Source organism: Oryx dammah, unplaced genomic scaffold, assembly GCF_014754425.2.
Source record: "Oryx dammah isolate SB20612 unplaced genomic scaffold, SCBI_Odam_1.1 HiC_scaffold_25, whole genome shotgun sequence".
In the NCBI taxonomy this organism is placed as follows: Eukaryota; Metazoa; Chordata; class Mammalia; order Artiodactyla; family Bovidae; genus Oryx; species Oryx dammah.
The window spans coordinates 28440884-28458281 of NW_024070209.1; the positions used below are offsets into that span (position 1 = coordinate 28440884).

General features: G+C 35.2%; 1 protein-coding gene and 1 long non-coding RNA gene across 3 annotated transcripts in view; both read right to left on the reverse strand.

Moving 5' to 3' along the window:
- Positions 1-17398, reverse strand: part of PIGF (phosphatidylinositol glycan anchor biosynthesis class F) — a 30465-nt gene that overhangs the window by 6744 nt on the left and 6323 nt on the right. Inside the window, exon 5 of the mRNA XM_040224751.1 lies at positions 4602-4710. Coding sequence (XP_040080685.1) covers positions 4602-4710 — 109 coding nt within the window. The remainder of the gene's footprint in view (positions 1-4601; positions 4711-17398) is intronic.
- On the reverse strand, positions 8064-17356 carry LOC120851746. 2 transcript variants are annotated; one of them, XR_005718405.1, is made up of 2 exons: positions 17344-17356; positions 8064-8228 (listed from the first exon to the last, which is right to left on the reverse strand). It is a non-coding gene; the product is annotated as an uncharacterized LOC120851746 (long non-coding RNA). The 2 variants fall into 2 exon arrangements; XR_005718404.1 differs by having other exon boundaries at positions 8064-8231.

Sequence of the window (17398 nt, forward strand, 5' to 3'; positions counted from 1 at the left end):
CGAGTCTTCCTCTAATCAGTCAAAAAATGCTGAACAAGATGCATACTCCTCTCCTCACACGTGGCTCTCTTATGTGTAGAAATGAGGATGGAACCTACCTTGCACTATGGTTACCAGGATTAAGTTACTTGTGTGACAGTGCCAAGCCTCACGCCCAGTACATAAACAAAGAGAGACTGTGTTTTCCTTCTATTGCCATCTGAAATGTCAGATAGGATTGAAAATTAAGTGAAATCCAAATACCCTAAATGCCCAAATACCAGAGAAACAAAAAGATGAGTTAAAAATCCACTCTACCAATTTAAGGACCATTGTGCAGAATGAATAAAACAAGCTGAGGTAATGCACATTCTCCGGAGAATTCAAATAATGAATTGGCAGTTTTGGGGGAATGCTTAGAAAAGACAGTCATTAACCTAAATGCCTGTAACATCAGTTAAGCAGTTAACTGTTGGGTTCTGAACTAAGTAATTTAGAATTATATTATTTAATCCTCACTAGCAAGTGTCAGAGCCAGAGTTTGAACCCAGTAATTTGATGTCTCAGCTCTTAAAAATCCTGTTATCTGTCTACCTATTAATAAAACATGTGGGTTTAAAAACTTCATGTAAATTTCCTTTGTTTAGAATGACTAACAACAATTCTTAACTTTGTACTAATTTTTTTAATAACGTGAAGTGCTGATTTTTGATAAGTAAAGAATTAAGACATGTTTCAGATGAAAAGCTGATAACCATATATTCTGAAAATATTTAGAGCATATTAAATCTGAGTCAGAATCTAACTCACAATCTGGATCTAAATTATCATTACCAAACAATTAAATTCCAGTCCTGGTAATATTTCTGTTATAACTCATACAGAATATGTACTTTGTACACGTTGAGTTCTTAAGAACTCAACAAATACTTACTGATTAGCTATTTTTATGGCAGATGGAAGCATCAAATTATAATGTAAATAGATTTTCCATAGTCAAAAATTTTGTCAGTTACTGCAGCTATAAGTTTTCTCTAGGGGTGAAGAAGGCAGTCTGGGTTATGGACAATTCAATGTTTATAATGTAATAATTAAGGCAGGGAAGAGAAGCAAGATGACTTTGAATTACTTTCAAAGAAAACAATAAAGATGACCAACATAGTGGGCAGCCATCAACCATGTTCTCTTTCACCAAATTCTCTTGCTGCCTCCTAGAAATGGAAGGCTTCCTCCAATTATAAAGATGCCTGGTATCTTTTGTCACTTGTCATTACTTAAAATTATTTAAAATTCCTATTAGTAAGTGAAAAAACCTTTTCATTAAGGTTATGTATTTTCAGTGGGCCTTTCCAGTCACTAAATTTTGAAACAACTTAGAAACTATAAGTATTCTTGAACTTGTTCAATACAGAACTCACATCATTATATAATCTTATGCTTGGCCTCTGGGCACTTTATACACAGTCAGGTTGAGTACAAAGTAGAAAAATGGAACTAAAATATGTGAAAGTTTTTGTGAGGTGGTTTGTGTGTACGTGTTTTTAAAGAAAGTGTAATTGCTTAACCAGATACTCTTGCTTCTCCAAGTTTACTTATTTTTATTAAACATAAGTAAAATCAGATCACAACCCAGAAAAGCTTGCTTCACCACAAACATATCACATCTTTATTGGGCTACAAGGAATATAGAACTAAAATCTCTTCCTAATACTATAATATTAAAGTTTAAATGATAAAGTATAGACAGAAGTTTTCTTCTTCTGAAATTCTACTTTAGAAAAATCTCCATTCTGAAGTAATGCCATAATCTTTTATCTGGTTTATTGTTTCTCTGGCAGATTCTGTCAGCATCATGAGCCACACTGAGTGCTTATTGTGTAGTTAGGTTTACAAAGGAAAAAACAAACAGAACAGAAAACTCTGATGAAAATAAAAAGTAAAAAAAAAAAGACATCATCTCTCTAGTTTATAATTGCTAAATTAGTAAATAATCACTAAACTGGGGAGGGGCAGGTAATTATTATGTGAATAAAAGATTAATTATACATCACTTATATCTATCATAATTTTTAAAGATGACAGTGAATACATATCTATCATAATTTTGAAAGATGATAGTAAATAAGTGGCTCATTAACTTGGAATACTCTTAAAACAACCCAATAGTAAAGATTATTAAATAACCAGTAATATTCCAGTCAAATGAAACAGTCCTAATGAAGACCAACATTTGTTACATACTAAATTAGCTAGCTAGAAATTTTTTTAAAAGTCAATAATTCAAATAGAAAATTTATATTAATTTTAAAAGTCTGATACCATTAATTTGGATCCAGTTCACCTCTTACTGTAAATAAGAATTGAGGTAGAAAAATGAGAGTCACTAGCTAGAAGCCTAAACAATCAAAAATGGATAATTGGATTGTAAATAATTGAAATATATATTTTCTACACAAACCTAAACCCAGATTTTAGAAAGATGCATCTGCTCCCCGTAATTCAACATCTACTCTGCATAGTCTTTTTTGCCTGTCGTTCCCCCCACCTTTGGCTGCACCACATAGTATGTGGGATCTTAGTTTCCTAATCAGGGATCAAACCCATGCCCCCTGCACCAGATGGCAAAGTCTTAACCACTGGACCACCAGGGATGTCCCTGCATAGTCTTAAGACGATTTATACAGGTGTAAGATGCAAAGCGTCAACTCATTGGAAAAGACCCTGATGCTGAGAAAGATTGAGGGCAGGAGGAGAGGGGCAACAGAGGATGAGATGGTTGGATGGCATCACCGATTCGATGGACATGAGTTTGAGCAAACTCCAGAAGACAGTGAAGGACAAGGAAGGACAAGGTGTGCTGTAGTCTATGGGATGACAAAGACTTGGACACGACTTAGCGACTGAACAACAGCAACAAGATATCAAACTTTTACACTCCAAAATATTCCATCTATATGCAAACTAACAAGCTAATTACACGTTACCTTACCAACTCATAAGCTGATGGCCCATGGTGCGTTATATACTGATACTGTGTATTAGATTTAATTTCATATATCTGAAATAAGGGACTAAGACACAATTTCCCATGTACACTTTTCAGTGATTTTGACTGTCTTCCAATTTAGAAATTGTGACACTATTGAATGAAATTAAGTTTCCTAAGATGGTCACTTGAGTACAAGTGAATCTCTATTTCACAGCAATCACTGAGATGGCCAAGAGAATATAAAAGAAACCTTTATTAATACTATAACCTTGGGAATGGTATCAGTGACACCACACATGCCAAACCTCCAGGGATTTCTATAAGTAGGTGAAGAACTATTACAGGGAAGGGCAAACCTACCAGACTTACTGAATGTCAAACAACAACTCATTTGGTAGGGAGACACAACATCTAATAGAAGCACAAAGAATGGACTTAAAAAATGGGCAGTTAAGTGCAAGACATACAATCTAGCTCCCTCAATGGCCTTTGGAAAGTGAGACACATATCAGAGATTCACTACCTAAGAATTTATTTTAGAGAGAAAACTGGACAAACTAAGAAAAATTTAAGGAGAAAACTGGACAAAACTGCAAGGATATATGTTTTATGATAATTATGATAGTTAATAATAGTGAAAGCTGTAAATAATCTAAATATCCATTCATAAGAAATTAATATATGATTTTACACAAATAATACAGTATTACACCCATGCAACTTGTTGCTGACATGGAATGAGTTCCACAATATACTGCTTAAGGGGAAAGAAACAGATTAAAAATAATATGTGTGCTATGAATAGTTATACAAAGAGAGAGCTGCAAAGATTGTCACCAAAACACAAATGGGAGCTGCCTCTGGGTGGCTGGATATTTGATAATTTTTACTTATTTTTTATAATTATTAGTACTGCTGAAGTTTTCTAAATAAATGTATACTGTCTTTGTAATCAAGAGAAAAATTCTCATTTTGGAAAAGAAAGTATATTTATTTTTTAATACTAAACTTGATTTAGGAGAAATGATCTTGATAATTGGAAACATCCATTAAGATACAGATTAAAAGATCTTTATCATAACATTGTTTATAACAGTAAAATAGTAAAAATAGTACATTAGCAATAACTTAAATGATCAATAGTGAATTTGTTAAATTTTAGAATAACTATATAATGATTTACTACAAAACCATTAAAAATTACAACAAAGAGGTATTCAGCACTAGCTCAGTGACCTTGGGAATATCACATGTCCTTTAGGTATCAGTTTTCTCAAATGTAAAATGCGGATAAAAAGAATACTTACGGTGCTTCACCTAGCTTAATAGCTATAGCCTATTGTGATAGAAAATGAAAAATCTGATGTTTATGAGTTTCTTCTAATTTCACAAACACTTATTTCAAAATCAGCTTTGCTATATGTTAAAACAGTGCTGGAAGACAGAAACAGGCTAATCTGGATACCTGTAGCACTGAGGCCCCAATAAGTCACCCAGATTACAGTGACAGAGGGAACCGACATACCTACTTAACTGAACAATGAAACAATTTATATATACACTTGTTGGCAACATCGGTTTTACCCTCACTGTACAAACATTTACTTTGCTGCTTTAAGGAATTGAAACCAACCTGCCATGGTCTTCCCCAATCCAGTGGAATAGGAAAGGCTCCAAGCCATATTCCTACAAAACTAGAAATTGTAGTGATCTGAAGACTATTCTCCCAAACGGACGTAACTCTGTAAAACACAAATATATAAATCACTGGTGGGATAGATCTCAGCTGCTGGGAAGTCAAACGAACAGCACACACTAACACCATACATATGCACATGTTCTGTCCATTTCAAACAAGCATCTCAAACTGACACATAAATATTTGCCATGGACCATTAACAATTAATTGGCAAGAAGACATAAGTGGTTTTCAGCTGGAAAAGTAACATATACACATATTGAAAGTCAAACAATATAAAAGAGTATTTGCAATGAATGCTAAGTCCTCCTCTCACCCTTATTATCAACTTTTGTTCCTTTTCCCAGAAATGACTATTATCAATTTAGTACATATCCTTCCAGAAATATTTTATACACACAAAACCACACAATTTTGTTTAGAATGATATATGCACGTCTGCTTATATGCACACCTGTATGTATAAACCCTTCAAAACAAAACTCAAATGTACCACGTCATCAACATGGTTTTGCTGTGCATCTTCCCATTAACAGTTTTACTAGTATCCCATTGTCCCAAGGAAGCATCATTTATTCAACTAGTCCCTTATGGCACATTTCATTTAAGAAAATCAACTCTTATTTGGTGGGGAAGGAGTAGAGAATGAGAATAAAATATTACAAAAGATCCAATGCTTTGGCATACCATTCTTATTTATTAAGCGCACATCTTACAGTGTAAAGGTGGAAAGACGTAATTCTGCCTGTATCTTAGTAAGTCTTGGCTTCAGTCTGCCCCTAATGTGATCACTCAACTGGGTGGAATAAGAATCTCATTACAGTGGAGTAAACCACTCCCCCAAAATGCAGTAACTGGAGTCCAAATATTCAATTGTTTCAAATGCAATGTTTAGCTATTCTGAAGTTTATGAAAAGCAGTTTCTTCTGTTAGTGTGGTAAAGGGGGGAAACATTTGCTTTGTTAGATGACTGCTTTAGAAACAGGCTAATTACTATACACAAAATGTACACTGAATTAAAACCATCCAGAATGACAAGTCAGTCCATAAACCAACGTCCCATCACCTATCCATCTCATTACTACCTTTCCCTCACCTACACGAGTTAAGAGCTTCAGCCTGTTTCTATTGAAAATTGGGGCTGGAAGAAGATTGGAGGCAAGCCCCATACATCCAAATCTGTGTTATTTTTTGGGCTTAATTGTTCTTCTCTATTTTGTGTAACACTTAAAAATAAAAGTCAATATCTTCAACTAACATTCAACAGAACAGAGTTCTATTCCAGTCTTAAGAGGTGAAAAAACTGATGAGTTGACTGTAAAGAGAGAATTGTACGATTCAGGCAATTTAAAGGTTTGTCTAAGGTAATTTTTTACTTTATGTCACTAAGAAATGTTGACTACCTTTCACCAAAACACACACTTCTTGGTATTGCAATGTGTAAAGTGATTTGCCGAGAGATACAAAAGTTGAGAGCAGAGTTTACTTTCTGCTAAGAAGAGTTTTACTTTTTTTCTTTTTTTTATGAAAGAGGAAGTTCAGCTGAATTTGGAAGAATGAGCAGTATTTGGTCTTGAAGAAATGGAGAAAGAGATATATACTATAGGTTAAAAGAACGTAAGTAAAATTGGTTGAGCCCAAGTGGAAGAATGGGTACCAACACTGGAAAAGTAGGTTAGAGTAGGATTTAAAAAAAAAAAAAAATGGCTTTATTGAGTACAGTTTAAAAAAAAATGCTACAGAAAAACCTTTTCCAGCCATACGATTCACTTAAAGTACACAATTCAATGTTTTAGTATATTAACAGAATTGCACAATCATCACCCACAAAACAAAACCCTTTACATTAGCAGTCACTCCCAAATTCCCCTTCCCTCTAGATCACTAATCCACTTTCTGTCTCTATGGATTTGCCTATTCTGAACATGTCATGCAAATGAAATCAATGTGTGGTCTTCTGTGACTGGATTATTTCACTTAGCACAGTTTCCAAGGTTCATCAATTTTGTAGCACATAAAAATGTAATTTCCTTTTATTGCCAAATAATATTTTGTTATACAGATATATCACATTTTATTTTTTATACACATTAGTTGATGGACACCTGGGTTGTTTTGACTTTTTGGCTATTACATCTAAATGCTACTACAAACATTCATGTGTAAGTTTTGTGTGGACATACGTTTTTCTTGGGGATATTGTAAGAAATAGACTTGCTGATAACTCTGCACTTAACCTTTTGAGGAACTGCCAGACTATCGTCCAAAGCAGCTGAGCTATTTTATATTCCCATCAGCAGTGTGTGTGGGTTCCAATTTCCAGATCCTTGCTAACACTTGCTACTACTGATTATAGCCATCTTAGTAGTGATGAAGTGGTATCTCATTGTGGAAGATTTAGGGTTAGGATTTTATAAAAGCCTTAAAAGTCAAATTTTTTAAGTCAAAAGAAATCTCTGAAGGCTTTAAATCCAGTCAGCAATATGAGGTAAGTCTAATAAGATCTATGTACATGTCTAATCTAAGCTCCAAGTTCCTTGGGCTAAGGGGCAAGATCCATGTCGTCACACTTTTTTTTTTCACTGTTATAAGCACACTAGTGGTCATCTTATATTTGTTAAAATAAGGGCAAATATCCAAGAGGTTGTCCTCTCTTTTGTTTGTTTGATGTATGAAGAGTGTTTATGATCTTATGTACAACGCAGGAAAAAATGGAACCAAGACCTAATTTAAAAATTAGAAGAAATCTGTAGCCTACCTTTTTAAAATTAAAAAGCCTGAGGCACAACTGTGTTCCTGTGAGTGCCCTACACCATCTCGTGAATTCCCTTTGCCTCTCTCAGTGCTCCTGGGTTTCCATCTTCCTGAATTTCAAGACTTCTTCCTTCTAGCTCCCCCTTGTTTTAAAGTACATCCTTTAACATATTCCTGAGAAAATGTAGGGGGAAAACAGATTTTAGAGATGTTTAAAGTCTGACAGTGACTTTACTATAACTGTTGGCAATCATTTTGTCTCAGAATGTTGAAGGCATTGCTCCATTGTTTTCTGATTCCTGCTTGAGAAGTTCAGGGCCATCTGGCTCCCAGTTCTCTGTAAGTAACATGTTCTCTATGCCCCACCTTCCCACCATCCTCTCTGGGAGCCTCTAGAATCATCTCTTTATTTCTTGTTATCTAAAATTTCTAAAATGTCTTGGAGTGGGTCTTTTCATTCATTATGCCAGAAATACACATGGGCTTTCTTAATTTAGACTCTCAGGTTTTTAGTTCTTGAAATTTTCATTTGAAGACTTGCCTTTTGATGCCCAGGTCCCTTAAGAATTTTGTTTTTCTTACTCTTTTGCTGGGGATACTATCATTATGAATTAATTCTCTAATCTTCTTACTTTTTAACTCATTTCCCATATCTTTGCCCTTTTGTTTGACTAAAGGATCTTTTCAACTTTGTCCCTACTTCTGCTGAATTTTTTAATTCCCAAGAAGCCTTCTTCTCTGAATATTCCTTTTGATTACCTCCTGTTCATGTTTATGGATGTAAAAATATGTATTTTTTAAAGTTATCTTCTGGTTCTTACACTGCTTTTATTTCCATTGAATTTCTTTTTTGTTGTTTGCATTTCTGGTTTTCAGCTTAGAGGTCTTCTTCAAACGTCTAGTGATTCTTCAGTTACCATTCTACTTAAATGTAAAACATTATATATGAAATGTCCAGAAAAGGCAAATTTATAGAGACAGAAAGTACTTTAGTGTTTGCCTGGGATGGAGAGTAAGGGGGTGGGTGGGAGAGAAGGGTGGGAATGGAGAACAACTGTTAACAGGTATTTCTTTTGGGGTGATGAAATGTTCTTAGATTGTGCTGATGGTTACAAAACAGTACCTATACCAAAAAACCATCGAGTTATACATTTTATTGCTTTATTTTTTGGCTGTTATATGGGATCTTAGTTACCCAACCAGGGACTGAACTTCTGTCCCCTGCAGTGGAAGCGTGGAGTCTTAACCACTGGACCACCAGGGAAATCCCCTTGAACTGTACGCTTTAAATGGGTGAGTTTTATGGCTTGAAGTTATATCTCAATAATGTGCTTTTTCAAAAGACAACAAAAAGGTGAAACTCTAAACAGCCGGCTGGATGCTCACTGTACACGAGTAGCAAGATTCAACTGATGGGCCTCACTGTCCCAGGAACTGGCTAGGAGCCCTGCCTGTTAAGAGAAATCTCCAATGTCAGTATCTATAGGTGTTTTGGTACCAGTTTTCTCAGAGAGAAATCATTTCAGTATACTGTCTAGATGGTATAAGCCTGGCTGTTAGTGTTCTGGGCCCAGAAGATAAAAAGGACTAGGCATAAGACTCATTGCTTAGTATGCAGAATTTTGTTTAAGCCTTCCTGAAGAGGTTGTAGCAACTAGGCTCAGGACCTGGGGGCAGCCAGAGTGGTTGGGGGTGCATCTTTCTCCATCTTCCCCTCACCCACTGTGTAACTTCCATTACTATATTTATACAGTATTTATATTCTGTTCTGAACTCCAATTCATTCAATTATTTTCTTGATATAGTAACTCCCTTATATATGCACTCAGTAATTCCTTCATCTGGGGAAACTATCTTCTATCATATCTTTGAATTATTTTTTGCTTTGTATTTTAGGGGTACTAACTTGTCTTAAGTTGATCTCCTTTGTATGTTCTCTATATTTATCATTTGTTCTCTAATTGCTTTATCCTTCCCAACTCCCATTAGCTTCCATTCATTTTGATTAGCTCAAACCTTTCTTGCTGCTACAACTTGATTTTCTAATTTATCTGTGTTTCTAATTTATGATCTAATAGGATGATCTGGATTCTCAATTTATTTCATTAATTTTTCAATTTCCTTCTCCACCTCACTTTAATTATCTCATATTTGAGCTCTTATTTTATTGCATTAATATCCTTAATAACATTTTTTTCTGTGGTAAACTGTGGGGAACTCTTTTGTTCTTGTTCCTTGGGTAGTATTTTCTTCCAGGCTGAGTTCCTTATCTTCTACATGCCTTTTTCTTCTTCTATAGCTTGTTTTTAGGCGTTGTCAGACCATTTCTTTTCAACTTGCCCATACTTCATATGGTCAGGCTGCCCAAACTACCCATTTGCTTGGATGAAATGAATGCATTATTTGAAGCTGCCTTCACATCTTAACCAACATCAATTTTTCATGTCTTGAAGTTGCATTTTGAGGACTGGATGTTCTTTTCTATCAAATTTTCAGTGACATGAGGCAGAAGGAAAGAATGGAGGCAGAGAGCCAAGGCAAGGGAAATGGTGTCTTTGCAATATAATCAGAAACATTCAGCTGAAATTTAATGAATGGCGGTTCTACAAATTAAAAAAAAAATGTTTGACTAGGGCTTATGCATCCCATTAGGAATCAGATGAATGGGGATTCAGGAAAACTGGCACTCTGTTGAGGTGGATGTATGTTTGTGTGTGTGAGAGTTTTGATGATGATGTGTGTGCTCAGTTGTGTGATGCAAGGTCAGATGTGCTCAGATGACATGCTACAACTCTTTGTGACCCCATGGACTGTAGCCCACCAGCCTCCACTGTCCATGGACTTTTCCAGGCAAGAATACTAGAGTGGGTTGCCACTTCCTACTCCAGGGGGTCTTCCCACCCCAGGTATTGAACCTGGGTCTCCTGCATTGGCAGGCAATTCTTTACCATTGAGCCACCTGGGAATCTATATATATGTGTGTGTGTATATAATAATAAAGTATATATGTGTGTGTGTGTGTGTATAGATTTCAAATTAGAATTTTAATTTGGTGATGTCTATCAACTTCTTTTGACCTAGGAATTCTACTCCAGAAATCTGGTATACAGAAATCAGTGTACAAGTATACAAAATTATATGGTACAAAGATGTTCATAACAACATTATTTATATCATGAAAATTTGATAATAATCCTCAATAGGAAATTAGTTAAATCATGGTACATGGAATACTTATAATGATGATTAGTTGCCAACATTCATCTCATCTCTGATGATTAGGCTAATTAAACCATGGTGATCCCATTCTTTCCCAATGATTAGTTTAGGAAGATTTAAGGAGAGAAGAGAAGTTGCTGCCATTTCCCTGAGTGAGTGAGTGAAGTCGCTCAGTCATGTCCAACTCTCTGCGACCCCATGGACTGTAGCCCACCAGGCTCCTCCGTCCATGGGATTCTCCAGGCAAGAACACTGGAGTGGGTTGCCATTTCCTTCTCCAGGGGATCTTCCCGACCCAGGGATCAAACCCAGGTCTCCTGCAATGCAGGCAGACGCTTTAACCTCTACCAGTCCAATAAGTGAAAAGCAAAGCAAATTATAAAGCAGTGACTAGTATAACCAGTTTTGTTTTTAAATTACATATACTTTTGCATAGATAAAATCTGGAACATATAAAATCTGTACTCTTGCCTGGAAAATCCCACAGACGGAGGAGCCTGGGAGGCTGCAGTCCATTAGGTCACTGAGGGTCGGACACGACTGAGTGACTTCACTTTCACTTTTCACTTTCATGCATTGGAGAAGGAAATGGCAACTCACTCCAGTGTTCTTGCCTACAGAATCCCAGGGACGGGGGAGCCTGCTGGGCTGCCATCTATGGGGTCGCACAGAGTCGGACACGACTGAAGTGACTTAGCAGCATTCTTTACATAGCATTCTAAGATCTTTAACTTTTGATATTTTTCTATTATTTGAATTTTTGTAATATTCTTTTGTAAAAAACAAAAAGCATAAATTCCTTTCTAGTCACTGATTTATAGCAGCACTGACACGGATTTATTTTCATTTTATAAATTTCCATAATAAAGCCACTGGAATTCAATGGTTAATGGCTAGTTTCTTCATAGTTAAGTTTTATATATATATATATATATATGATTGAGGGTAGAATACATAGTGCACTATTCTGCAAACAAACTTAAAAGTGACTAAATATTACAGATCAGTCTTCATGACAGTAAGTTCTAAGTAAATGTCCATATTATTTGACTCCACTAAAATTCATTTAATCAAATCTTAATTGAAATAAATAAACCATTTCAAATGCCTACTATCTATGTTCCAGAAACTTTATCAACTATCTGAGACAGTTAACAATAAATACTATGGCTCAGACAGCCTGTCATCAAAACAGTGCTTGTTTAGATGGAGTTGATCTTTTTAACTGTTGATCTCTATCTAAAAAAAGAGGCACTAAACAACTCCTCCTAGTGGCTAAAGATATTTACAGAAGTCTTATAAACTTACCCCTTCCCCCACTGAATAAAGATTAAAACCAATGCCTCTTTGCTACTAAATTTTTGTACCCACATTAAGACTAAATTACCTAATTTTAATACATATAAAAAGTGGTCATTCATCGTCCTGTCACTTTTAATGTCCACAGTGGTTTTTTCAATATAAAGTCCATTACAGCACAAAGATGGCAAAAAGAGGCCTATTGTTTTCACTACAAAAATAGGGCTTATGACCTAACATTCCAGGTTCCTATGCAGTAAAAAAAAAAAAAAAATAGGGCTTATAGGCTGTCTTTACCTTGGCAAGATAATCATAGATTCAGGAACATATTCAGAAATTAAATTTTTTCATTTCATGAAAAGTGATCAGATTCTGAAACATTCAAACAAAAGCATTAAATAAACTGATAAAAAAAAAACAAACTTGAATGAAAAATATAGAATGAAGATAGTCAAATTATTATTTTCCTTTATAAGGAAGTCAACAAATGGAAAAAAAAAAAAAGGCCCCACAATAATTACAACACCAAAGCAACAAATTGAAGTAAACTAGTACAAATTGAATATATTCAGTAATAAAGTATACCAAAAAGAAGTTGCTAGAATTTTCTAGGAAACCAAATGACTTTTCTATCTTCAAGCCTCTTTAAAATAGCATTTTTTTAAAAAAAAAAAAAAACAATTTACAATAACTTTACATGACTTTAAGAAAAAGTCTTGTTAAAACAGTGTCAGTTAATTACATATTCAATCTGAATAGTGTCAGAACTGGCCCTTTACTCTTGGGATGCATCTCTTACATAGTTCTCAAATTCAGAGCTTTAGTGTCTTCAGTCTTTATTTGATTATCATCTACTCAGTGTTAAACATGCAAATAAATACACGACAAATTAGGATATAATGACATTTCACTTAAAATAGTACAAAATATTGACTCAATACTGAACAAGATGTCAGCCCAATTCAAAACTGAGCTATTCATACTGAACACCTGAATTAGTTATATTTCAAAAATAATACAAGGGCCAACTTTAAATAAGCAAAACAAAAGGAAAAAAACTCTACTACTCTACTAATGTTTTGTATACTAAAACATAGGATGAATGATAAAAACATAAAGTTCTAAAATCTTCAATCAGTACTTTAAGGTATTTTAAATACTTTCAGTGAATTAGAACTATAGCATAAGTACTTCAAATCAGAACTTTAATTTCTGTTGAAAAGGATTACTGGATAGGAAGAAAAGTATTATTCATATGTTCTATATAACCCCCTTAAATTATAATAACTATTTTAAACTAAAGTTGTGACTCAATATAAAAATGTTAATATATTCAAATAATTTCAAAATAACACACAAGTCATTGTTTTCCTTAGGTATTTCAGACTATCATTGTAGAATCACCAGATCTTTGAATTTTTAAATTTTTTTGCATAAAAGTGAACATTTAAGGCTAACTCTAACATTAAACAAGTTACTGTATCAGATTATTTCCTACCTCATTCAAAATTGGACATGTGACATATTTATACTAAATCCTTGAAGTGTGATAAAAGTGATAGGGAAGTGATAGGAGGAAACTGAAATATCACTAATGTATGGTAGAGACATGAAGACTTAAGTTCCCCACGACAAAGTTCAAATCAACTTCACATTAAATATACTGTAAAAACCCTTCCTTCTTCCCTGTGGTTGTCTATGCTCAGCACTCCTTGGTCTATTACCTAAACCAAGAAAAGTCCTAAGACAAACAGCAGTCAGGATTGGGATTATGAAGTATAAAAATGTCTCCTGACAATTGTTAATCCAGGTGACAAACATTTCTTGAGCACTTACTATTTCATAATCTCACTCAACTCTCAGGGTGGGAGGGGCAATACAGGGGCAGGGAATTAACAGGTATAGGCTATCATGTACAAAATAAGCTACAAGGATATATTGTACAACACGGGGAATACAACCAATATTTTATAATAACTGCAAATGGAGTATAATCTTTAAAAATTGTGAATCACTATATTGTACACTTGTAATATATAACATACAACTATACTTCAAAAAAATTAATTATCAAAAGAAAGAGGCTCAAAAAATGTCTATATAATAAGTTCATGATAAATTACTATGAGAAACTAAGAATGGTTACTCTGTTTCCCTTCAGTTTTAAAGTTTGACTTTTTTCAATTTTAAAATATTAGGAATTTATATATATTTGGTCAGTTCTGCTATAATGCTTGCTTTGAAAATTTGAATTTATTCCAATTTGATCGACATATTAAAGAACAATAGGAGTGATTCTGTCTGTGAGAAACACTGAGTGAACACAAAAACTGCACCCAGTTGAACTGAGCAGCGTATGAATACACAAAACATGCACACCCCTCAAATATCCAGCAGCTAATCAAGACAGTGTTGTACTGGCATCGGGATATACATTAATGGAATAAGAGCTGGAAGTCCAGACTGGAATCATGTGCTTATGATCAACTGATTTTCAACAGAGGTGCCAAGATCACTCAGAGGGATAAATGGCTTTTCAACAAATGATGCTAGGATGACTGGGAAGCCATGTGCAAAAGAATAAAGTGGGAGACCCTTACTTCACACCATACATAAAAACTAACACAAAATGGATCAAAGATCCAAATTTAAGAATTAAAATTAGAAAGCTCTTAGAAGGAAACACAGGAGAAAATCTTCAACACCTTGGATTTGGGTTCTTGGGTTCTTAGATATGACTCTAAAAGTACAAGCAACCAAAGAATAAATTAGGTTTCATCAAAATTAAAACCTTTGTATCTCAAAGAACACTACCATGGAAGTGAAAAAACAACAGACAGAAATAAGAGTAAATAATATTTGCAAATCATACATCTGATAAAGGACTTGTATCCAGAATACATAAAGAAATCTTATAACTTAATAATAAAAACATAAAAAACTCAATTGAAAAATGAGCAAAGGATCTAAAGAGATATTTCTTCAAGGAAAACATATAACAGCCAATAGGAACAGGAAAAGATGCTTGTCAAAAGGGAAATACAAATAAAAAACACAAAGAGATAATACTTCACACCCATAAGGATAGCAATAATTAAAAAGTCAAATACTAACAACTGTTGGTGAGGATGTAGAGGGATTGGAGCCCTCACACACTGCTATGGACATGTAAAATGGAACAGCCACACTGAAAAAGTCTGGCAGTTGTTCAAATGATTAAATGTGGAGTTACCATATGACCCAACAACTCCACTCCTCGGCATATACTCAAGTAAAATAAAAACATTTATCCATATGCGTTACTTATCTTGATCTTGGAATAATTCTGCAATGTATATCAAATCACTTTAAATATGTATAATTTTATATGTCAATTATTCCTCAGTAAAGTTTAAAAACATAAAATAAAAAACTGTTTCATATTTAAAAATATACCCACACAAAAACCTGCACACAGACTCCTTCAGCAACTTTTTCAGAATAGCAAAAAGTGAAAACTCAGATGTCTATCAGCTGATGAATGGATAAACAAAATGTGGTACATATGCATCCTTATTATTCAGCCATAGAAAGGAATACAGTACTAACACACACTACAACTGGTTTCCCAGGAGGTTCAGTGGTAAAGAATCGCCAGCCAAGCAGGAGACAGGGTTCAAACTTGGGTAGGGAAGATACCCTGGAGAGGAAAATGGCAACCCATTCCAGAATTCTTGTCTGGGAAATCCCCTGGACAGAGCAGCCTGGCAGGCTAGAGTCCATGGGGTTGCAAAGGAGTCAGACATGACTTAACAACATGCTACAATGTGGATAAATCTCAAAACCATCATGATAAATGAAAAAGCCAATCACAAAGATCACATATTATATGATTCTACTGTTATGAAATGTCCAAAACAGGCAAATCTACAGACAGTAAATAGATTAGTGGTTGCTTAGGGCTTGTTCAGTTGCTAAGTCTCTGCGACCCATGCTGTATCCCACCAGGCTCCTCTGTCCATGGAATTTCCCAGGCAAGAATACTGGAGTAGGTTGCCATTTCCTTCTCCAGGGTGCTTATGGCTAGGGGAGAGGAATAAGCGAATTATAGCAAAAGGAAACAGTTTCTTTTTTAGGTGATGAAAATATTCAAAACTGACATATCTGTTGCACATATCTGTGAATACATTAAAAATCACTGAATTGGACACTATATAGGTGACATATATGGTGTCTGAATTATATCTCCATACTGTTTAAAAAAAACCGTCTCCCAGCTGTCTCAGTTCCCCTCACGTATCTGAGCCACACCTTCCACCATCTGCCTTAATTTTTTAACAACCCTCCTTACAAGAGGCAACCCCTCCCACATCTACTTGAGACACGGGTTCAACCCCAGGACTGGGAAGATCCCCTGGAGGAGGATACGGCAACCCACTCCAGTCTTCTTGCCTGGAGAATCCCCATGGACAGAGGAGCCTGGGGGGCTACAGTCCACAGTGTCACAAAGAGTCAGACACAACTGAACACGTGTGCACATGCTCTTCTGAATACCTTTTATGATGTGTTACGAAGTTTCTGAGTGCTGCACCTCAGTCCCATTTTCTTCACAAGCTCTGTGTTTCTTACTGCTCAGTTTTGTATAAGGCAAGGATTTTTAGATATGCATATGCCATCATATAGTAGAACTACTGTACAATCAGATAACAATATCACCCTAAATGCACCATCAGTGCTATCATCAGAAACCGAAATCAAAGCTGAATAAATCATCAATCCAAACCAATAAGATTCCAACTGATTTTCACTGTTTAAAAATTTCAAACTAAAATGCTACAAGAAATCAATGCTATTTGGAATAATACAGTAATGATGTGGGAAAAGGTATTCAACGGTGATACACTTTTGTTTTCTAGATACTTTATGAATGCTAGAAGATGATCCTGAAGGGGAACAAACAGCATGCATTTCAAAAGGAAAAAGTCAGTAATGTATGGAGTCTAGCTACATGGCAAGTATCTGCTCTATCTGGGCTGTTCTCTTCCAAATCACACAAAAATACCATGTTCACTTCAGTTTCTATGATTTCACTCATTCCTCTAGCACGCAGTGTCTCCCCTTTCCCCTTGTTTCACCAAATCTCTTACTCCTGATCCAAGTCTTTCATAGATCATCCCCAGTACAGCTCACTCTTCAGGGATCTCCCCTGCTACCGAGTTCCTAAAACTTTACTGTTTACACAAATTTGGTCTTATGTTTTTGCTCATCTCATCCCTGGCACTTGAATATCCAAGCCTCTCAGGGAGAGAATCAGCTGATTCAGACTCCACAAACTCTGTTTGTACAAACTCTAGACAGAGTTAAAGGCTCAAGAAGTTTTTGCTGCTGGATGAGAAACAGGACAAAATCATGGGCGCCAACTAACTTCTGGTTTTCTTAGCTATGACTCAACCATTTCGGATACAAGTAATTTCAATGCT